At 61.6% G+C, this 22483-nt stretch overlaps 1 protein-coding gene across 4 annotated transcripts; it reads right to left on the bottom strand.

Moving 5' to 3' along the window:
- Positions 1-416: 416 nt before the first annotated feature.
- On the bottom strand, positions 417-21029 carry PKN1 (protein kinase N1). Of its 4 annotated transcripts, none has more exons than XM_040990705.1 (22): positions 20905-21029; positions 16532-16829; positions 14825-14979; positions 12622-12757; positions 10818-10963; positions 10168-10381; positions 9638-9832; positions 8120-8229; positions 7893-8036; positions 6732-6807; positions 6170-6314; positions 5972-6077; positions 3628-3707; positions 3474-3549; positions 3267-3358; positions 2357-2533; positions 2203-2265; positions 2050-2126; positions 1788-1930; positions 1280-1387; positions 1021-1101; positions 417-711 (listed from the first exon to the last, which is right to left on the bottom strand). In XM_040990705.1, exons 1-22 carry the CDS (start codon positions 20923-20925, stop codon positions 508-510), a joined length of 2847 nt encoding a protein of 948 aa, XP_040846639.1. In that variant the 5' UTR covers positions 20926-21029; the 3' UTR covers positions 417-507. The 4 variants fall into 4 exon arrangements, with proteins under 4 accessions (XP_040846639.1, XP_040846638.1, XP_040846640.1 ...); XM_040990704.1 differs by lacking the exon at positions 20905-21029 and adding an exon at positions 17264-17321; XM_040990706.1 differs by lacking the exon at positions 20905-21029 and adding an exon at positions 17258-17296.
- Positions 21030-22483: the final 1454 nt, after the last annotated feature.

The following is a 22483-nucleotide window of genomic DNA, read 5'->3' as shown; positions in this document are numbered from 1 at the left end:
GTAAGCAGGCCTTGCCACGCGAGGGCGCAGACGCACCGGACGCTCGTCCGCCGGGCGGGTTCCCAGGGCTGTAGGTCTCAGGGGTCGGGGGTTCGAGGCTTCGGGGAGCAGGCGCTCCAGGCCCTGCAGCCCCAGGAGAGTCTTCAACCGTGCTGCTCATGGCAGCCCTGAGCGCCCCTTGCGCAGTCCAAGACCACTCCCAGCCTGCACCCTCATGGTCTCAGCGCCCCCTCTCATATCACAGCTTGCCCAGCCCCCCCAAGTCCACACTCCCATGATCATCTTCAGGTGACCCCCACCATAGTCCGTCCCCCTCCCCACGCCCCCTGGCCCCCCTGCCCTCTGTACCTGCTGCAGGTGCCCGGCCCTCTCCACAAAGAGCACACAAAAGAACGGGAAGGATGCATAGATGGGGCGAACGCCACCCAGTTTTTTTTTTTTTTTTTTTTTTTGTAAAAACTACGGATCTCTCTTTTTCGGGGTGAGGGCCACGGGCGGGGGTGTTGGCTAGGAGCCCCCAGCCACGAAGTCAAAGTCCTGGAAGGCTGCCTGCTCCGCAGTGGTGAGCGGCCGCGCGTCCCGGGGCGGACTCAGCGTGGGCGCCTCTCCCGTGAACTCCTCGTCGAAGTTGCTGACGTCCGTGCGGCCGGCCAGGGTGGGCACGAAGGGTGGGGGCAGGCGCCGGGCCAACAGGGCATCCCAGCCCAGCGTCTGCAGGGATGACGGAGGGGAAGACGGGTGGTGAGGGGCTGGGGCGCAGAGAAGGGCAGGGCAGGGCAGGGGAGGTGGGCAGTGAGGGGCTGGGCCCAGAGGAGGGCAGGGCAGGGGAGGTGGGCAGTGAGGGGCTGGGCCCAGAGGAGGGCAGGGGAGGTGGGCAGTGAGGGGCTGGGCCCAGAGGAGGGCTGGGGAGGGGAGAGGGCTGGGCACAAAGGAGGGCAGGGCAGGGGAGGTGGGCAGTGAGGGGCTGGGCACAGAGGAGGGCAGTGGGGGTTGACATGGTCTGGGGGGTCTAGGCCTCACCCGGAAGAAGGGCTGCTTTTTCACGTCCTCTGCATCCCGCTCACTGGACCCCAGCCTGCGCTCGGGGTTCCTTCGCAGCAGCTGGGGATGGCAGCCAGAGTGAGGGTCCTTCCTCCAGGGAGCCCCCAGGGACACCCCCACCCACCCGGGGCAGCCCAGAGGGACCCTCACCCTCCAGGGAGCCCCCAGGGACACCCTCACCCTCCGGGGCAGCCCAGAGCAGCCCTCACCCACCCAGGCAGCCCAGTGGGGCCCTCACCCTGCGCATGATGCCAATGGCCTCGGCAGACAGGAAGCGTGGGTAGCGGACCTCGTCATTGACAATGCTGTCGAACACCTCCTCTTCGTCATCTCCAGGGAACGGGGACTGGAGGCACGGGGGGAGCGGGCTGAGGGCATCCCCGGCCTGGCCTCTCCCCTTCCTGCCCCCACTGCACCAGAGCGGTGGGTGCTGGCTTACACGGAGCCCATTGCTCATATGCACAGACTGAGGCCAGCGAGGCCCCGCCCCAACACGGCCTTGGGGGTGGAGCCTAGCCCTGTCACACCCCTCTATTCCAGTGGGCGGGGCCTTACTGCGTCTTGCCCCACAGCCCTGTGGGCGGAGACTAGCCCTGGGAAGAGACCACACCCCTTACAGTCCCTGATGGGTGGGGCCTCACTCTGCCTTGCACAGGCTTGTGGGCGGGGCCTAATCCAACCACGCCCTCTCCGTCTGTGGTGGGTGGAGCCTCACCCCGTCCCGCCCGCTGTGGGCGGGGCCTTACCTCTCCCACCAGCATCTCGTAGAGCAGCACGCCCAGCCCCCACCAGTCCACAGCCCGCGTGTAGGACGTGTCCGTCAGCACCTCGGGCGCCAGGAACTCGGGGGTCCCGCAGAAAGTGGTGGTGCGGTCGCCGTAACCCATCCCTGGGGACAGAGAGGCCATGAGAGAGACGATGGGGGCCGGCGAGGGGGCATCACTCCGTCCACACCCCCACCTGCACCCCACCTGCACCCCCACCTCCAGCTCCCTTCACGCCCCTCACCTTCCTTGCAAAGGCCAAAGTCTGCGATCTTGACGTAGCCCTCGGTGTCCAGGAGTAAATTGTCCAGTTTCAGGTCCCTGGGGTACAGGGGCGGGGTGTGACTGCATGCCAGGTGCAGGGGGCAGGACGGGAGGGCCCGTGCAGGGGGCTCACCTGTAGACAATCTTGTGTTCGTGCAAAAACTGCAGCCCCAGCACGACGCAGGCCGAGTAGAAGCTGTGGAGGGAGGCTGCCATGAGGAAGAGGAAGGGGGCCCTGGCGTGAACCCCAGGAGGAAGGGGAAGGACGGGGAGGGGGCCCGGCTTACACGGCCCGGGGTTCCGAGAACACGTCGTTGTGGATATGCAACATCAGGTCTCCCCCGGCCGAGTACTCCATCACGAAGCACACGTGCTCCGGCGTCTGGAAGCAGCCGAAGAGGTTCACCAGGAACGGGTGCCCAGCGCTGGTCACTGCCGCCAGGATCCGCTTCTCACACATCAGACTGGAGCGGGCAGCGACGAGGGGGACAGGAGTCAGAACCCTGCACGCACACGCGCACACATGCACACACACACACCCACGACGCCCATCCACAACTCGCCAGAGGCCTGGGCAACTTTGGGCACGTGGCTTCATGCACGCGGGCCCGTCACCCACCCCAGGGGTGAGGGGGCCAGGTGGGTGAGCCTGCAGGTCTGGAGCAGGGACCAAGCAGACCTCACCCGAGTGCCTGGATACAGCCAGCCCCTCCCTAGCCTTCTCCTCGCCCGACTAATAAATGCCTTTACTCATGGAAGTCTCTAAGGAGTTTCCCAACATTCCCATGGGCATGGGGGAGGGGCGGGGGTGCAGAGCAGTGACCAGCCCAGACGCCTCTACCAGAACGGTTCTGGTTCAGAGGAGGTGTGGCTCTGATGAAGATGGTGACCCCCGGCTTCCCCTCAGTACCTCTGAACCCAGTCCCTGCCTCTCCAAGCACCTCTGGCCCCTGCCCCCAGCACCTCTGAACCCAGGCCCTTGCCCTGCTCCCAACAGAGGCAGTGGAGGCCCGCCATGGAGAGCAGGCTGCCCAGGGTCTGGGGGCTTCAGGGTCTGGGTTCCTGTCCCAGCTGTGTGCCTTCAGGAGCTGGGCAGTGGGGGGCAGGTTGGGAAACAGGGGTACTTTCTGAGCCAGGGACTGTCACCCATCCTGGTCATGGCTGTTTCAATAGAGAGACTTGAGTGAGTGTCCCCACCTCTCCACCTCGTCCCGGGCCACGATGTCCCCTTTCTTCAGGGCCTTGATGGCGAACAGCTCCCCGCTGGGCCGGAATTCAGACAGCAGCACCTGTGACCACAGGGGTGGCACTGGGTGGCCTGTTGCAGGGACAGGAAGTGGGGGGGCTCCAAACTACATACACACACACATACACCACCGCCCCCTGCCTGGCCCCTTGCCTCACCTTCCCAAAGTGACCCCGGCCCAGCACCGCCAGGAACTTGAAGTCCTCGAGCCGCAGCGGCGACTTCCTCAGAGAACTGTGAAGGCAGAGAAGGTGGCAGGGGAGGGCACGGGCGGGCGTGTGGGTGGCGGGAGCGGACAGGCAGGGGCCTCACCTGCACAGCGTGGGGCCTAGGGCCTCTGGGGTCTCTGAAGGCTGCTGGGGAGTGGTCACACCTTCCTGAGATGGGGAGCTCTGAGGGGAGAGGAGGGCAGAGTCAGGGACTCACCGGAACCTCTGCCACTTTGCTGGTCCTCACCTGCTCCGGGGTCACAACCCCCCAGCATGTCCCTCTGCCCCAGGCCCTTCACTCAGTCCTCTCCTCTCTCCCCTCCAGCCTCGGGGACCTGTGGTCCTTGGCTGGACCACTCTTCCTGGACCGGCTCCAGACCCAGGCACCTGTGCGGTTCCTGCATCCTGGGGTACTCATGTCACCATTTCACATCCCCCATACATACTTTCCAAGTTTCTATTTACTTTCATTTCTACTTGAAAGTCACCAACCAACACACACACACCCCGGATGCCCACAACAGGCATGGCAGGAGCTCCATCCGGGGGTCTGAGTCTCTGATGTGGGTGCCAGGAGCCCAGGTGCTGCCATCTGCACCTGCTGCCTCTTGGGGTGCGCATGACCAGGGACCCGGGACTAGGACCAGCACCTGTGTTCCCCACCCCACCCCACTCAAATATTTTTACTCCTTATGGCGTATAAGAGCCATAACCCTTCAAAGTTCCCACCCCACGCACACACGACTCTGCCAAGGCTGGTCTGTATTTATCAAAGGAAAAAGCAGTGGCCTGGGACTCCATCACTCTCCCCACCCCGCTAACCAAAGTCTTCAGACACCATCCGAAAAACTCAACCAGGGCCAGGGCTGTGGCACAGTGAGTTAGCCATGGCTTGAGACGCCTGCATCCCATGTGGGCACTGGTTTGAGTCCCGGATGCTCCACTTCTGATCCCGCTCCCTGCTCATGCCCCTGGGAGGGGACAGGTCAATCCCTGGGTCCTTGTCAGCTATGTGGGAGGCGCGGCTGCAGGTCCTGCCTCCTGGCGTGTGGACATTTGGGGCTGGAAGATCTCTCACTCACTTGCTCCTTTCTCTCTCGGTCTCTCTTGCCTTGGCAGTAACTGTCCACCTGCAGCTGGCCACTGCTCATGACCGCCCGGCATACTCCATACCCACACAGGGAAATGCCGGTGGGGACCTGCCGCGGTTTTACTAGGTTCCCCCCAAAACTTTACCTACTAACTCCTCGCTCTCAGTGAACTCATTGGAAAGGCAGAGTGACAGGAGAGAGAGACCTTCCATACACTCACAATGGCCGAAGCAGCTGGGGCTGGCCCAGCCTGAATCCAGGAGCCCGGGACTCCAGGCTGACCTCCCAGGTGGGCCACAGGGGTCCAGGCACTGAGGCCGTTGCCCGCTGCCCTCCCATATGCATTAGCAGGGAGTGGGATCAGAAGTGGGGCAGCAGGGACAAGAGCCCACACTCTGATCCTACTTCCTGTCTTGATGGTGATGGGAGGTGGGGCCCTAGGGAGCTAATCAGATTGAATGATTCATGAGGGTGGAGACCCTCACTGGCATGAGTGACTTCATTGGTTTGTTTGAGGGGTGGAGACAGAAGGAAGTCCCACCTGTCACTGCCAAACACTGCATCGTGGGCTAGGCTGGGCTAAGGACAGATGGCCAAGGCCAAGCAAAATGGCAGGACCCTGACACCTGGAGTTGTCCCCCACTGCCTCCCAGGGGGTGTGTGAGCCGGGAGTCTGACTCAGACCCTTGATGCAGGACGCGGGGTTTCGCGGCCCATAAGCCAACACCGGGGATGCCCTGGCCAGCCAGGCTTAAGACCCAGCCTTCCCCAGAAGTCAGCACCAAGCTACTGGACAGCTCAGCTTCCGGAACTGTGAACTGCTTCCATCAGGACAGGGCGTACGTTAACCTGCCACTGGCAATGCCCCACACCCCATACCAGCGCCGGTTAGAGTTTGGGCTGTTCTACTTCCGATCCATACACCTGGGAAAGCAGCGGAGGATGGCCCAAGCCGCGGGCTCCTGCACCCATTGGGAGACACAGAGGGAGTTCCTGGCTTTGGTCTGGTCTGGTTGTGGCCACTGCAGCCACTTAGGGCATGAACTTGGAGCTGATTCTGACTGCCTGACCCTCTATGGGAACACCTGTTGACTTCTGACCTGGGTCAACTCACATCACCCCAGCACCCCTGCCCCCGCTCGCCTCGCAAACGTGCTAGCTGTACAAGGCACAGAGAGATCAGGTGGCCCGACAGGGGTCACACAGCACGAAGGGGTCCAGGACTCCCTGCCACCTGGTCCACAAGCTCTCCTTTACAGCCATGGTGTGGGGAGCAGAAAGGGAAGAGGGGGACTCAGGTCTGGCCCGAGCTGTGCTGTGGGACCCTAGGCAAGTGCCCAGGGGAGGGGTCCTCACCAGGATGGCCGGGCTGGGAGGACGCCCCGGCACTGGCAGTGCTGGGCTTTTCTGGAGGGAGAATTCGGGGTCAGCGCCAAGGTTCAGCTTCTCCATCGACACGTCTCTGTCGCACAGGGAGGGTGCACGCTGGCATTCAGTGACCACGAGAAGCTGAGGCGGGGGTGGCAGGCACCCAGGGATCCTTCCCCCCTTTACCCTGTGCTCCGAGCCTCGGATCCCGGAGGAGCCCCGGGACTGAAGGTGCCGGTGGCTGTCGCAGCGTTGGGGATGAGTCTTCGTAACAGTCGAACCCATGTGGCCACGTCGATGTTCAGCTGCCTGGCACGCTGGAAGGCCTTTCCTGGGGAGGAGGTGTGTGGGAGCCTCGAATTCAGTGCCTGTATTCATAGTCATGGCCCAGATGCTCCCTGGCCACGCCCAGACCACACCTCTAAACGCTCAGCCGCTCCCTAGTCACACCCAGATCACGCCCTAGCCACGCCTTGGCCACACCCAGACCATGCCCCAACCATAACCCTATCACGTTGAGCCACGCCCAGTCAAGCCCCACTCACATCCCTGCACTGCATGTCCACCCCCTAACCACACCCATGCCATGCCATGGCCACACCCATGCCACGCCATGGCCACACCCAGGCCACTCCCCAGCCATACCTCCGCATAAGGCCACTTGAGCCACCCTCACACCGTACTTCTGTCCTGCTGTTTAGCCATGCCCTGGCCGCATCCCAACCCTCCCGCTGTGTCCCCCCCTCACCTTGCTGCTTGGAGAAGATTTTCTTCTGTCTCCGGAGTCGAGGAATCCTCTCAATGACAGGGTTACGGAAGGTGACCTGGGCAGTGGGTGGGGGTTGCAGGTGAGGACTCTCCGTCCGGCCGGGATGGGGAAGCCCTTTGTAGCACAGGGGTGTGCACCCAAGTGTTTTTTTGGGGGCGGGGGTGCAGATGTGCTGTGCGTTCAATGTTGTTCGTTCCCCGACGCCAAGAGAAAGGTCTGTGTATTAGAGACTTGGTCTCCAGTAGGGGTTGGGGTGGGGGAACCCAGAAGAGCTGGAGCTGGCAGAAGGTTCCTGGGGACACTGCTAGGAAGGGATGGCTCGTCCCCAGCACCTCCAGGTCTGTCTCAGAGCTAACGAGTGATCTCCCATGTGAGCACCAGTTCAAATTCCGACTGCTCCTTGTTGGTGTACCTGGGAACGCAGTGTTCGATGAACCAAGTGCTTGGGCCCCTGCACCCACATGGGAGACCCGGAAGAGGCTCCTGGCTCCCGGCTTCAGATCAGTGCAGCACTGGTCGTTGCGGTCACTTGGGGAGTGAATCAACGGATGGAAGGTCTCCCTCTCTGTCTCTCCTCCTCTCTGTATGTCTGATTTTCCAATAAAAATAAATCAGGTCTTTTTTAAAAAAACAAAGGTCTTGCTGGCTAACACTATTTTCCACACCCTGGGGATTAATGCATGCTAAGCCAAGCGTTCGCTCTCGAGGCTAACATGGCGGCCAGGTCAGGCCAGGCCGAGGCTCAGCCAGCAAGGCTGCGGGGCGGGGATGAACCCCACCAGGGGACATCTGTGCCTTCACATTGGACAACCTGCACCTGGCATCCTGTGGGTGGAGGTCAGAGATTGGCAACAACATCCCAGAACACACAGGACACCCAGCGACAACGACCGACTCAGCACCCGACGTCAGCCATGCCAGTCACGGCGCCTCCCGGGCTGCCGCTTCCTTGCCTGCCTCTAGGAATCCATTTGCTCTCTCCTTTTTATTTATGTATTTATCGCTCGAGTATCTTGTGCTCGGGATAAAAAAAAAAAAAAAAAAGAAAAAAAACAGCTGTTCCATATGTCTACTGAGCTGGGAGCAAGGGCAGACAGGAAGCACTTGTTCAGGGTCAGAGGGCAGGGGTCAGGCTGTCACCTCGGCCAGCAGGCAGCCCTGGGGCTCCAGGTCCAGCTGCACCTCGTGGCGCTCGTTGTCCAGGAAATCCTCCAGCTTCAGGAATTTGAGGGCGCACAGGCCCCGCTGGTCCCTCCAGAACACGGCCAGCTCCAGCTCACGAGCCTGGAGGCAGGCAGGATGGGGGAAAGCCATCACGGGGTGTCCCCTCCCATCAGCACCCTGCCCGCACCCCCAGCTCGACTCACCCTCTCCAGCTCCAGGATGAAGCTCTGATCCCAAGCGCTGGGGCCACTCGGCTTCCAGGATGTCTGACCGACCACTGTGTTGTCCAGCTTGAGAACGGTGCTGACCTCGCCTGGGGCGTGTGGGGGACAATGAGGAGGGGCCGCAGCCCTCCTGCCCCCCACGGAGCTCTGCTAGCTGCCCAGTGCATACCTCCCCCTCGGGCATGGATGCTGGTGAACCAACCGGCTTTTTTTCACATGGTGTGAGGTGATCCAAATTCACTTTTTTTTTTTTTTAAAGGAGCAATTTGTTTTATTTGAAAGGCAGAGTTCCTGAGACAGAGAGAGATCTTCCATCTGCTGGCTCATACCCCCAGGAGGGCACAAGACAGGACTCTGAAATTCCACTCTGGTCCCCCGCAGCCGGGGCACCGGGACCCGAGGGCCTCCCAATGCAGCGTGCATGAGGAGCGAGCTGGATCAGAGGTGGCCGTATCACAGCACAGCCCCTCAAGTTCATGCTTAACCTATACAAAAGTCTTAACTATTGCCCCCTAAGTACCTCCCCCAAGCAGGAGGCGAATTCACCCAGTGCTGTTACTACGGCTACAGAACACACACATCCAACGGAATACGTTTAGACCCCAAATCTGAAACTTTTTGAACATGGACATGATGCCACAAGTGGAAAACTCCATACCATGAAGTTTTGTGTCATGCACTAAACTATTTAAAATATCATATAGGGACTGTCGTGGTGGCACGGGGGGGTTAAGCTGCTGCCTGACGCTCTGGCATCCGATATCCGAGGGCAGATTCAGGTTCCAGCCGTTTGACTTCCGATCCAGCTCCCTACTCACACACCGGAAGGCAGCAGAGATGGGCCCTTCCTCCCAAGATCTTTCTCCTTCTCTGTCTCTCTCTCTTTTTAATTGGCAAGTCAGACATTTTTATTTGGAAAGTCAGATAATTTTTATTGGAAAGTCGGTGTCAGTCTGGCCAGTTCCACTTCCCATCCAGCTCCCTGCCTGTGGCCTGGGAAAGCAGTGGAGGACGGCCCAAAGCCTTGGGACCCTGCATCCGCGTGGGAGACCCGGAAGAGGCTCCTGGTTGCTACATCGGTCCTGCGTCTGCCACTAAGACCATATGCAGAATAAACCCACAGAAGAAAGATCCCTCTCTCTCTACAATTCATTCCAGTAAAACAAATATATCTTTAAAAAAAAAAATCCTCCAACTCTTCTTTCAGTCCCAAAGTGGAACTCCAACAGAGTTACAAAGGGACAGAGCCTCCTATTTGCTACTTTAGTCCCCAGATAGTCACAGAGCTGAGCCACTTGCGTTTCTCAAGAGGGTGCAGGGGCCCAAGGCCTCGAGCCGTCACCCGTCATCTCCCAGGGTGTGGGCGAACAAGGGGCCGGGGACTGGAACTGGAGCCAGGACTTGAATGTGCCATCTCCACCAGTGTGGTTTCAATCATCCTTAGAGGGTGGACATGGCATGCCAGAGCCCACTACCTCCACACACACACGCACTTACTGGTGCTCTCAGCTTCAGACTTGAGACTGCTCCGCCCGCTGAGGCTCCCGCTGCGGCTGTACAGGCCCCGGGATGGGCGGCTCAGGAAGGGAGGGCGGCTGTCGGGGGTGCCAGGTCCTCCGGTGGAGGGGGACGGGTTCCAGGGGATGGTTTCTGGGAGGTCCCTGCAGCCCACCACGCGCACCTCGAGGGTCCCTGCAGGAGGGGTGCAGTGAGTGAGCGCAGGCATGCTGAGGGGTGCCCCAAGGTCATGCAAGGGGTTGAGGCTGGGGAGGCCCACATGGGCAGGCTTGGGGGGTGCAGAGTGAGGCAGGCTTGGGGGGGACAGCGCAGGGTGAGGCAAGCTTGGGGGGTGCAGTGCAGGGTGAGGCAGGCTTGGGGGGCAGTACAGGGTGAGGCAGGCTTGGGGGGTAGGGTGAGGCTGGCTTGGGAGGTGCAGGGTGAGGCAGGCTTGGGGGGGCAGGGTGAAGCTGGCTTGGGATGCAGGGTGAGGCAGGCTTGGGGGTGTAGGGAGAGGCAGGCTCGCCCACCTGTGAGCGGCGCTGGCTTGCACAGGGTGCTGTAGTGCGTGGTGGGGAAGGGCCCGGCCAGCAGCGCGCTGAAGGCCGCGGAGGACGCCACGGCGAGCTCCTCCCGCAGCAGCCGGCCCTTGGGGTGGTCAGCAGGCAGCTCGGCCAGCCGCCGCTCCAGCGCCTCCCGCAGCAAGGCCAGCTTCTGGTTGGACTCGGTCAGCTTCTCCTGGGCCTGCGGTGGGAGGGGCCAACCGGCTGGGGCGGAGCCATCTTGCCCCGCCCCTTGCTGGGAAGTAGGCTCCCTATTGGCCTCAACTCCCAACTTGGTCCCGCCCCTGACTGGGCACTGGCTAAGCACCACCCCTCACTGAGGTCCCGCCCCTCAGTCACTCTCTGCCCCGGCCCCGCCCCTTACCGAAACCCTACCTTCTTACTAAAGGAATGACCTACAGAAGCACCGCCAATTGCCAAGGCCCCGCCCCTTCCTCCACCTGGGCACAGCCCTCACTGAAGCCCCACCCCAAGAGGGTGGGTCTCCAGAGACCACGCCCCCGGCACAGGCCCCACCTCTCTAAGGGTGTATCTTCTTAGCTCCTCCCCTTGTCAAGGCCCCACCCCTGCCAAGGCCCCGCCCCTTGCTGCGGGCTGCCCGGAAGTCCCGCCCCTACCTCGCTGATGGCCTTGCGATCCGGGGTCTTGGCGGCACTGAGCAGGCGCAGTACGTTCTTGGCGCCCTCGGCCACAGCGTGCTCCACGCGGAAGTGGTGTCGCAGCTCTTCAATGCGCAGCTCGATGGCTCCCAGGTCGGGACCCCCTGCGGACGGGAGGGTCAGAGGGTGGTCAGGCTGCAGCTGGCCTGGTCCAACCCCCGGGAGGGGGCACACGGGGCAGGATGTGTACCAAGGGGCTTAGGGCAGCACAGTGACACCACCCCAGGCTGCCAGCCACCCCCACGCAGCCACTCCTTAATCCAGGCACAAAGACACTCACAACCCCGGCTGGGGGACACCGTCCCTGGGGACCAGCCCACAGGTGCATGGCTGTGTCCACAAGGCGCAGACGCACAGGTGCACAGGTCACCTGACGTCGGTCACAAGCCCAGAATGCCAGCATGTTTACCCCCGAGGACACACATCCCTCATACACAGAACTGTCTAGCACCAAGCAACACCCAGGGGCTATGTATGGGATTACAAAGGACAGACGGGCAGCCAGAGACAGCCACAGGGACGCAGTGAGGGACTGAAGGTGTGTGTCCATCCCCAAATCCTGGGTGCCCACCAGGCAAGGCTCAGACGATGGTCATGCCAGGGGCTAGTCGCCTGGCAGGTGTGGGGAACCTGTGTCATAGTAGTGCCAGAGCCATTTGGATGGCAAGAGCAGCTCTCACCAGCCACACACAATAACCAGCTTGAAAGCACTCCAGCTATCGAAGGATCGCGTTTCCAGTCGCGCCTGCGGTTGGTTGCCTTGGCAAGGCCAGCCCAGGCGATCTCAGCAGACAGTCTCCACCCACCTCCACAGGGGACCCTGAAGAGCCGGCGGGGGCCCTGCCCTTCCTCCTCCTCCTCCACGTGTCCTGGCACAGCTAGAAGGCAGCTTGCAGGCATATCAAGAGGAGAGCACTCAGTGGAACCCTGACTCGGAGCTCCCAGGACCGCTGGGAAATAGACTCCTGGGCGCTGAAGAAGTCACCCCGCTGTGTTGCTAAGAGAAGGACTGCCGCCCACAGGGGACACCCCAGTACTGCCACACTCGGTCCACTGCAGGCAGAGGAGCACGCTCAACCATGAGCACACAGGTAAAGTCAAAGGCCCCATCACACAAACACTGCCCCTCAGGGCTAGACTGTGGCGGGCACCAGCTGGAGCCCCGGCTGCTCCACTTCCCTTCCAGCTCCCTGCCTGTGGCCCGGGAAAGCAGGGGAGGACGGCCCAAAGCCTTGGGACCCTGCACCAGCGTGGGAGACCTGGAGGAGGCTCCTGGCTCCTGGCTTCAGATTGGGTCAGCTCCGGCCACTGCGGTCACTTGGGGAGTAGACCAACAGAACAAAGATCTTTGTCTCTCCTCTCTGTATATCTGACTTTCCAATAAAAATAAAGAAATCTTAAATGAATAAATAAATCTTTTAAAAAACACAAAAATTCATTTATTTGAAAAGCACAGGTACAGAAAGACAGAGAAAGACCTTCCATCCACTGCCTCACTCCCCAAATGGCCACATCACGTAGGGCTTGGCCAGGCCAGCGCTGGAGCCAGGAACTTCCTCCAGGTCTCCCACGCGGGTGCAGGGTCCCAAGGCTGTGGGCCGTCCTCCACTGCTTTCCCAGGCCACAGGCAGGGAGCTGGGTGGGAAGTAGGGCTTCCGAGACCTGCCTGAACCAGAGCCCCCCAACCACCCCATCCTACCTCTTGGACAGTCAGGCATTGCCTCTGCGATGCAGACGTAGGCAGGGCCGGCAAGGGGCTCACCTTGTGCGTCCTCGGCAGCCGCCTGGTTCTCCAGCTGGCCGGCCTGCAGCGCACGGCGGAGCTGCATACGGATGATGTCGATCTTGGTCTTGCTGTCCTGCAGGACCTGCTGGGCCGTCAGCAGCAGCTTCCGGTCCTGGGGGAGCCAGAGACAGGCCACCGGAAGAAGGTGGGTGTTAGGCAAGGAGGAGCAGGGGATGGTGGCTCACACCCGGGCTCTGCCTGCCACCCAACAGCTGTGTGGTGACCATACACACGAGCCCCTTCACCCACCCGGGAGCCCCTCTTGGGATCCCAGCAGCCTTGGCTGCAGGCGGGGCCACAAGCACGCTGATGCCCGCAGAGCCCCGGTACTGCTGGAGAAACTTGAGTGACAGCTGAGGGGGTGGGGCTTCCTCCTTAAGGGGATGAGAATGTTCTGGAACTAGACAGAGACCAGGGTCCTACAGCACCACCCAGGAATGGCTCTCAGGTTGCTACTGTTGTTTGGTTATTTGAAAGGCAGAGAGAGATTGGAGAGAGGGTCCAAGGGAGCTGGTCAGAAGCTGAGCAGCCCTGGGATATAGGAATGTCAACATTGCAAGTAACAGCTTAAGTTGTAAAGCTATTGTGTGAGTCCCTCAACTGTATTTTAAACAGTCAAAATGGCAACATTTAGAAGAGATATTTCCCAGGGGAGTGCAATTTAGGGGCAGGGGGAAGTGCAATGGATACAAAGTTTCCTTCGGGGATGGGGGGGATGCGAGCAAGGAACAGGTGATGTCTTCAGGCTATTCAGTTACTGCACCAGCACCTCTGACATGCAAGGCCACACAGTGTCCGTGGCGGCATGGCTTCCTGGAGGCCAAAGTCCACAACTTGCTGATGGACTGAATCACGTGACCCTCCAAGGCCCCCGGTATCTCAGATGCCTGCGTCTCCTGTGGAGGCGAGGCCCTGTTCCCCTGCCAGCTGATCCCAGCCTCTCAGCAGTGGGTGGGTAACGTGACAGGTCACATGTCTGGGTTCCCGCCCAGCTCTAGGTGCAGTTCCCATCCTGGCATCTACCTGGCCCAACCCTTGGCTACTGGGCACATCTGGGCAGCGAGCCAGCGTAATATCACTTCTCCAATGAATTAACAAGGAATGTTGGAGCCGAAAGCCCAGCAATGATGGCAACTGGATAATCCTCCACCTCCAAGTGCCAATTCCCATCCTGGCTGCTCCGCTTCCCATCCAGCTCCCTGTCCGTGGCCTGGGAAAGCAGTGGAGGACGGCCCAAAGCCTTGGGACCCTGCATCCGCGTGGGAGACCCAGAAGAGGCTCTGGGCTCCTGGCATTGGTTCGGCTCAGTTCTGGCCATTTCAGCCACTTGGAGAATGAACCAATAGACAGAAGAGCTTTCTCTTCATCTCTGCAAATCTGCCTTTCCATTAAAACAAAACAAGCAAACAAAGGATGCTGGGGCCAGCGCAATAGTTTGGCTGGCTGATCATCCTCCTGCAAGTGCCAGCATCCTATGGGGGTGCTGGTTCGAGTCCCAGCTGTTCCACTTCCCATCCAGATCCCTGTGAATGTGCGCCCTTGGAAAACACTGCAGGATGGCCTCAGTGTGGGCCCCTGCCACCCATGTTCCACCCATGGAGCTCCTGGCTTCAAAATGCCCAGCTCTGGCCATCTGCCAAGTGAAACAGTGCTTTTGCTAGCTCTCTCGCGCTCACTCTCTCTCTGTGCCTTTCAAATACATAAATGCCACCCAGGTGCCCCTGAGAGCCGATGTAAATTGTGATGGTTGCGTGCAGAGCCGGAGGACACCGCCTGGGCGAGAGGAGATGGCATCTCCGAGTGCCCACCCGCCCCCATGCCAAGCTCTGCCACCCACCCAGTCACCCTTTCCCAGAATCACCCCTTGGGATGCGCCATACAGTCCCCACCCTCCAGCAGCTATAGAGGGGGCACCCTGTTCCCACTCCTCCAACAACCCCAGGCTGTGTTCTGCTTGGGGAAGGTTCGTTGGTGTGTAAGGGAATGAGTGCATGGGTTGTACGGATGTGTGTGGAGTCTGAGAGCATGGGTATGTCAATGCATGGGCATGTGTGTGCACAGGCCTGTGTGTGGACGCACACCCTTGTGCATGGCCACTGCAGGTGCGCGGGGGTGGCTCCGTGGACCTGGGTGTGTGCTGGTGCAGGCACACAACGCAGTGTGCGGTGCGCTCTCCCACCTTGGTGCTGCCACTGCTGTACGTCTGGATCATGTTCTCGGCCCCTTGCTTCACTTTCAGCTCGATGGCCAGCTGCTTCTCCAGCCCCGCCATGAGGCTCAGGTTGGTGGCCGAGCAGGCGGGTCCTCCCGCCGCACCCGGGGACTCGGGGGCATCTGCAGGGAAAGTGGGGACGGTCACTCCTGAGGCTGCTGCTCTACCCGAGCAGGTCCACAGCCCAGCCTGGGAGAGGGGGTGATGCAGGGGAGGCGGGGACAGCAGGGGACACTCCGTTGTACCACCCTTACGCATGCAAGTGCGGGTACAGACGGATGCTGGCATGTGTGAGAGCTGGAGACACACATGGGGGCACCCCAGGGCAGGCACACAGGCACACAGGCTGGCCCTGAGCGTTCAGGCCTCTGGGCGTCAGCTGTAGCCAAAGAGACAGACACCATGAGTCTGCGTGAGTCTCTGGAGAGAGGGGTGTGAGTGTAGGGTGCATCCTGGGGGCACTGGGACCTGCCATTCCGCGTGTGGCTGGGCTGGTGTTGGTCTCCAGCCGACGCGTGGCTCAATACAAGGAGGAAGGGTCAGGGAAAGTCCATAGGGGCCTGTGCCCTTGGTATAGCAGGTTAAGCCTAAGCCTGTGGTGCTGGCTTCCCCTATGGGCACTGGTTCAAGTCCCAGCAGCTCTATTCCTCAAAATGTCGCAATGGCCAGGGCTGGGCCAGACTGAAGCCAAGAGCTCCATCCGGCTGTCCCACACGGATGGCAGGAACTCAAGGACGCAGGCCATCGTCTGTTGCCTTGCCAAGCTTTATTTGCAGGGCAGCCAGCATTCAAACAGGCACTCCCCTACAGAAGGATGCCCTCACAGGTGGCAGGAGACTCGTTGTGCCACAGCAGCAGCCCCAAAACGTTTACAATAAAACAGGATAGGCATTCAGCTGAGTAGTGTCCCTGGGCCCACGAGCCAGCGCCCGACCCAGCTCCCTGCTAGTGCCACACCCTGGGTCCTTGGCTCCCTGCCACGCACATGGGAGACCCAGAGGGAATTCCTGACTCCTCCTTCGGGCCCAGTAAGCCTGGCCATGGCAGTCATTAGGAGAGTGAAGCAACAGATGAGATGCACTTCTCTCTCTCCAAATCAATCAATTAAAATCTTAAAAACGGGGGCAGGCACAGTGGCTCAACAGACTGGCCCCCCACCTGCAGTGCCAACATCCCACATGGGCGCTGGTTGTGTCCCAGCTGCTCCACTTCCCATCCAGCGCCCTGCCCGTGGCCTGGGAAAGCAGTGGAGGACGGCCCAAAGCCTTGGAACCCTGCACCCACGTGGGAGACCTGGAAGAAGTTCCTGGCTCCTGGTTTCAGATCAGTTCAACTCCAGTAATTGTGACCATTTGGGGAGTGAACCAGTGGATGGAAGATCTCTCTCTCCTTCTTTGTGTAAATCTGCCCTTATAATAAAAATAAAATATGTAATAAAAAAAAATTCAAGACGGGAATAAACAGTGCACCTCCGCAGGTTTTCCAGGCATGGGAGAAGTTTGGTCAGGATGTCTCTGAGTATGTGGGCGTGGCTGCGTGCCCTGGTGCTTCAGTGGCACCGTGGACCCCATCTGGACCACAGGACCTGGACGCTAGAGGCCGTGCATGGGTGTGGGACGCTGGCACGTGCAAGGCACCCCCTCCACACCCCCACCCCGCCCAGGCCTGGCTCACCGCGGGCAGCAGGGTCTGGCAGCACCACATGCGCGTGCAGCTCCTGCAGCTGCTGGTGCAGCAGGTCAAGGCGGCGGGAGGAGCCACGCAGCAGCAGCTCCACCGGGCCCAGGCTGCGGCCCAGGTCGGTGGTGGCGCGGCGCAGGTTCTCGGCGCCCTCCTTCAACTTCAGCTCCTTGCGGATCTCCCGGCGCAAGCGTTCCCGCTCCAGCTCCAGCTGCTGCTGCACACCAGGGGCCGCCAGGTCGGCCCCGGCCAGGCCCAGCTGCTCCAGCAAGGACCAGCTGCGGGGCTCACTCTAAAGGGCATGGGGGGGCGGAGGGGACACGAGACACTCTGAGTCCTCCACACCGCCTGTCTGTCCTGTCCCCGACTAAGTAGGGGACCCCATAGTGTCCCAAGGGCAAACTCGAATCTCCCTTTCCACTGTACCCCAACCCAGGAGCCTGCTTACCACCGAAGCCAGGCTTTTATCTCTCCCGCCCTCCTCTCGAACCAGGGCCACAGAGGGCACAGCTCGGGGGTCCCCTGCAGCTTCTACTGCCCTCTGGGAGTCCCCAAAGGCCCCTTGCTCATCCTTCATCCGACCGAGTCCTCGGAGGTCAGCTACCGCCCTCTCCTTGGGACAGAACCCGGAGGAACCCCAGGTCAGGCCCCCTTCCAACGCACACAGCTTAGGGGGTCCCCATTTTCTGCCATCCCGCCCCTCTTCCCAGGGACCCCAGCTCCCACCTCGGGCTCTGCAGGGGGCTCGGCCTCCGCCATCCTGGGTCTTGCCTGGGGCCCCCGCCCTCTTCCTGCACCTCAGCCCTACCAGGGCCTCTCAGACCACTTCCTCTTTCCTGCCAGCTCCCAGCACGCCCTGCGCCGGGGCCAGCTCCCGGGCATTGTGGGCAACCGCCCTCAGCTCGACACCCCCTCTCCGCCCTTGCAAGAGCCGCCCTGTGCTGACAGGTTGTGCGAGCAATCCACAGCGTGCGCGTGACATGCTTATGCTTGGCACATGCCACGAGGCTCCCACGGGGGACACAGGCTGCAGGGGCGGACCTGGGTGTGCACATACTTTCCCATACTCTCAGGCCTGCCTGGGACCTACAGAGGTATACACAGGACTCAGGCACACCCCAAGGCTTGCCTGCCCACACGCCGAGATGCGACACCCACCAGGGGTCCCTCCAGAGCCCACAGGGTCCGCACCCCCTCCCGCGCCAGGACCAACAGCTCACAGACTCATGCATGCATACATGCCCCTACCCCACATACTCATGGGTCCCCCACAGCACATTCCCAAGGCCTCCAGCCACCCCATGCTCCCCTCACCCCGCCCTGTGTCCCTGACTTCCCCCTTTGGGGTCAGGACAGCCAACTCCACACAGGCCAGGCCCCTTTCCTGCAGACCAGCCCGTCCCAACTTCCTGCTTCCTGTCTGGCCGGCCGGCCAACCGACCGGCCCACCACGGCTGCTCGGCCACAACTTGGAGGCCTCAACAGGATACTAGCAGGAGACAAGCACTGGTCAGGGTGAAGGGGTGAGGGGGGCTGGGCCAAGAGTGTCCCCGAAGCAGCAGCCCACAGACCACACGTTATGCACACCCCAAAACTCAGGTTCAGCAAAGGAAGAACAGTAGCTACAAACCTCGCTCAGCAAGGTCGGCTAACACAGCTCCCTGACTGGACGTCCTTACCAGCCCACTTGTGACAGGACAGAACTGAAGTCCCCAGCAGGGATGCAACTTTTCCCCAAGGCAAGGTCCCCTACCAACAGCAGGAGGGGCAGGGCCAGGCTTGAAAACAAGGACCCTCCAGGGGCAGCCATGAGGCCAATGCAACCATGTATGTCCAGTCCAGCTCCTGCTCACACACTGGGAGCCAGCAGGTGCTAGCTGAGGAACCTGGGCCCCCACCACCCATACGGTGGGAGACCCAGATGGAGTTCCTGGCTTCAGCCTGGCCCAGCCACTGCTGTGTAAACTGACATTCTCTCTGCGATGTGTGAACCCATTTCATAGATGATGATCAAGGTTAGGCCCTGGGCCAGGGGAGGAGCCAGGGAGACACAATCCCACACATGACCCAAGTAGGCCCTTTCCGACCCTGACCATGACCCATGCAACTTTCCAGGGAGAAAAACAAACGGCTCAATGGAACGGACTTTTCACACCCACCCAGAGCCAGCCAGGAGGCAGGCAAGGCAGAGACCTTCTGGTTGCCATGACTACGAGGGGAGGGGTCCTATCAGGCTGGGGACAGCGCCCACTGATGGTACAGCCTGGACCCACAGCTGGAGCCCAGAAGCCCCAAGTTCAAGGTCATGAACTTACAATCTCAGTGGCAGGCCATGAGGTTCCAGCAACAAAGATGCTGTACCATGTTGGCGGCGGGGGGGTGGTGCCTGGTCTGTCCCCCACCCTTGCACCCCCAAACACACTGGCACACACAGAACAAGGCATTTAGCCACATGTAGCCACAGAGCAGTGCCACAATTTAAATCCACCTTTACCACAGGCTACCGGGGCCCAAGCAGGCCCCGCCTACCCCATCCCCAGCAGGCAAGGGCAGGGACACAGCCAGCTGGGAGCAAGGACTGTCCAGCCAGGGAGGAGGGACCGCCCTCCCCCAGCTCCTCCCCCAACAGCTGAGTCCCACAGCAGAGGAGGCCAGGCCTCCAGGACTCTCTCCCCTCCACCCCACCCCAGCCCTTGGAGTGACTCACTCTTACCCAGGGGTGAGAGGTCATCTGAGGGCCAGCCAAGCAAACCCAGCCAGACCATGGGGTGGAGCACCAGGCAGGCCTGGTAGCTTCCATCTCCCCACCATGCAGCACGGGACACCGCACCCCCCCCACACCACCAGAGCCATAGGGACCCACCTCCCAGCATCCCCCTCTGCCCAGAACAGCCAAAGGACTCCAGACCCCAGCCCCCCACCACGTGCATCCGGAGATTTCAATGCTTTGGGCGTTTCCGGAATCTCGACAGGACATCCGTTTGCCGGACACAGAACAGACAGGACTCTGCCGTGTCCCCGGGACAGAGGGATGGAGCAGTGGTCTCTCTCTCCATCCCAGCAGCCACGGGGAAGGGGATGACCAGGGCAGGAGAGAGAGAGAGAGAGCAAAATACGGGAGCCCCCACCTCGGCGGGGGATCAGGCATGTGTGTGGAGCTGGTCAAGCGCATGCCGGCGCCAGGGTGGGCATCCCCGAGCCTGGGAGTGCAAAGGGGACAACAGGCGGGGACCCAGGCCCGTCCCGATGGGCTGACCTTGTTTGAACGGCAACACCAGATACGCCCAGCTCCTCGGCAAGGCTGGCAGGCCATCAGCAGGACTGGGGGGGGGGGGGGGGACGGACACACAGAGATGTGGGGTGGGGGGCAGGCGCAGAGGAAAGAATGTGGTTATACAGACACACACGGACACACAAAACGACAGGACGGAATTGCACGGCCAGGACTCAGGGGTGTGTGTGTGTTCACACGGAGCTCAACAATGTCCTGGGGGTCCCCCCGCCCCCGGCCCTGCTGGTCACAGCTGAGAGCTCCAGGGAGAGGTGGCCCACACCAGGTGGCACAGGAACACAGCGGCTAGGTGGCAAGCTGGTGCCAATCATTCATGTCTGAGAGTGAGGGGTGGGCGGGGGGAGGGAGGGGATTCACTTCAGCAACCAGCCCCCCCGCCCCCACACACACTCAGGTAGAATCTAGTACCATCCTAGCATCCCCAAATGGTGTACTTGGACACTCCCCCCATTTGAACCCAACTTCCACCAGACAGTGCACAGGGCACTAGGGGCAGAGAGGTCCCCCAGGTATCCCCCGACCTAATGAGGTGACTCGGACACTTCCTCCAACAGGTGCCAATCCGGGTGGCGTCCATCCGGGAGGCGGAGGTGGCTGGCTGGAGCCCGACAGCACAGCGGGGGAAGGTCAGGGCCCCAGCCAGCAGCCTCCTGCCCTCCCGGGGCACCGAGCCAGGCACCTGCCCCAGGTGGAGCGACCTGCACCTGCCAGAAACCGAACACGCTGGGGAGAGGGATGAATGGAAAGGTCGCGGGGGTGGGGAGCGGCGGGAAGAATAGAATCACACAGCCAGCCACAGACACCCAGAGTTAGACCTCCTCTGACTCCCCCGGGCGCAGCGAGGGGCCTCTAAGACTGCCTCTCCTGCCCCTCTCCCTGGCCGCCGCCCCGACCTGCAGAGTAAGCGGGGGATGGGGGGTGCGTGCTGGCTCCACGGCCCCAGCCCAGAGAGGGGTTAGTGGGGGTCCCCAGGCGCTCGCGAGGCCCCTCGCTGTCCTCGTGACCCACAGCGTCCAGCCGGAGGGTCCCCGACTCCGTCCGATCGCCCCGCGCCCGGGGACGCAGGTGCGCCTACCTGCACGGCGTCGTTGGCCATGTCCTGCTGCCGCCCGCCCAGGGGGGACGGTGGGGGTGTGTGTTGGGGTGTGGGGGTGGTCCCCGCGCCGAGGGAGGGGCGGAGGCGCGCGTGCGTGCCGGGAGCGGGACTCCCGGCCTGCTCCGCCGCCGGCCCCGCCTGGCCCGGCCCAGGCCCCGCCGCCCGCCGCGTCCGCGCGCGCGCACCGCGCCCTCCGGGCCCAGCGGCCCCGCCGCCGTCACGTGACCCGCCGCGGTCAGCGCCCGGGGAGGGGGCGGAGCCGCTGGGCACCCCCACCCTGCGGCCCGGCCTGTGCACGGGTCCTGGGGTGCCCCCCAGGCGGGGGAGAGGGCCGGCTGGGCACCCCCACCAAGCGCCCAGGCCTTCTAGAGCGCGGTCCTGGGGTGCCCCCCAGGCAGGGGGAGAGGAGAGCAGCTGAGAGCCCCGCCACCCCACCCCAAATAAGATAAAGAATACAGCTTGCTGGGCCAAGTCAAGCGCAGCCCACCCTACCCCACCCCGTTCCAGACTGGGTCAGTCCGTGCCTGGGGCTACCCTCCTGGGCCAGCCTTCAGCCCCCTTAAGGGCGCCTCCTCCTGCCGATTTACTCACCAACCGCCGGGGTGTAAGGGAATTTAATGCAGCTGTGTGTGCATGCCAAGCCGAGCGCTGAGAAGTGTTTTAGCTGCTGTCCTGGAAATGTGGCAGGCCTTCTGGTGAGCCGAGCCAAGAGGAGTGGGGTGTTGCGATGGTGGCGGCCGCAAGGCTGCCATGCATGCAGTCCCTGGATGCCCACCCCAGGACCACCGCTTACCCAGTGACCCACTACCCTTACTCTTTACAAAACCCCACTGCTCAGAAAACACCCCAACGCCTGGGTCCTCCTGGGAGTGAGGGGGCGGTGAGGCAGGGGAGGGTTGCAGGCCCCGTGGGTGGCGCTTGCCTGCCTGGACTCCGTGGTCCTTAGAGACTTGAGTGCCCACGTGTAGCCTGCCCCGTCTGGTTTTTGGCCAACTCTGGGGAAAGAGTCGGGATTTTCAAGAAAGCATATACTACATCTGAAAGCATCCATGCATTTTTGTAGTTTTGTTTGTTTTTAAAGATTTATTTTTGTTGGAAAGACAGATTGACGGGGAGAAAGATCTTCCATCTACTGGTTCACACCTCCACCCCCAACAGCCACAATGGCCGACCCAAAGCCAGCAGCCAGGAGCCTCTTCCGGGTCTCCCACGCGGGTGCAGGGTCCCGTGGCTGTGGGCCGTCCTCCACTGCTTTCCCAGGCCACAAGCAGGGAGCTGGATGGGAAGTGGAGCAGCCGGGATTAGAACCGGCGCCCCTATGGGATGCTGACAGTACAGGTAAAGAGTTAGCCTGTTGACCACCATTTCCTCTCCTGCAGCCCCAACTCACTGGACAGGTCAGGGAGCCTGGGAGTCCTCCCTTTCCCCCGCCTCTCCCTGGAGCACTCCACATCTCCCACCTGACTCAGGGCACAGGGCCAGGAAGTCTTCCCTGCAGCCTCCAGGACTCGCCGGGCGTCAGCCCTGACCTTCTCCCAACACTCTGCTCCCTCCAGCC

Source organism: Ochotona curzoniae, unplaced genomic scaffold, assembly GCF_017591425.1.
Source record: "Ochotona curzoniae isolate NIBS_2020 unplaced genomic scaffold, NIBS_Ocur_1.0 contig_605, whole genome shotgun sequence".
Taxonomy (NCBI): Eukaryota; Metazoa; Chordata; class Mammalia; order Lagomorpha; family Ochotonidae; genus Ochotona; species Ochotona curzoniae.
The sequence above is the reverse complement of the archived record's forward strand: the minus strand, read 5'-3'. Positions and strand labels throughout refer to the sequence as shown.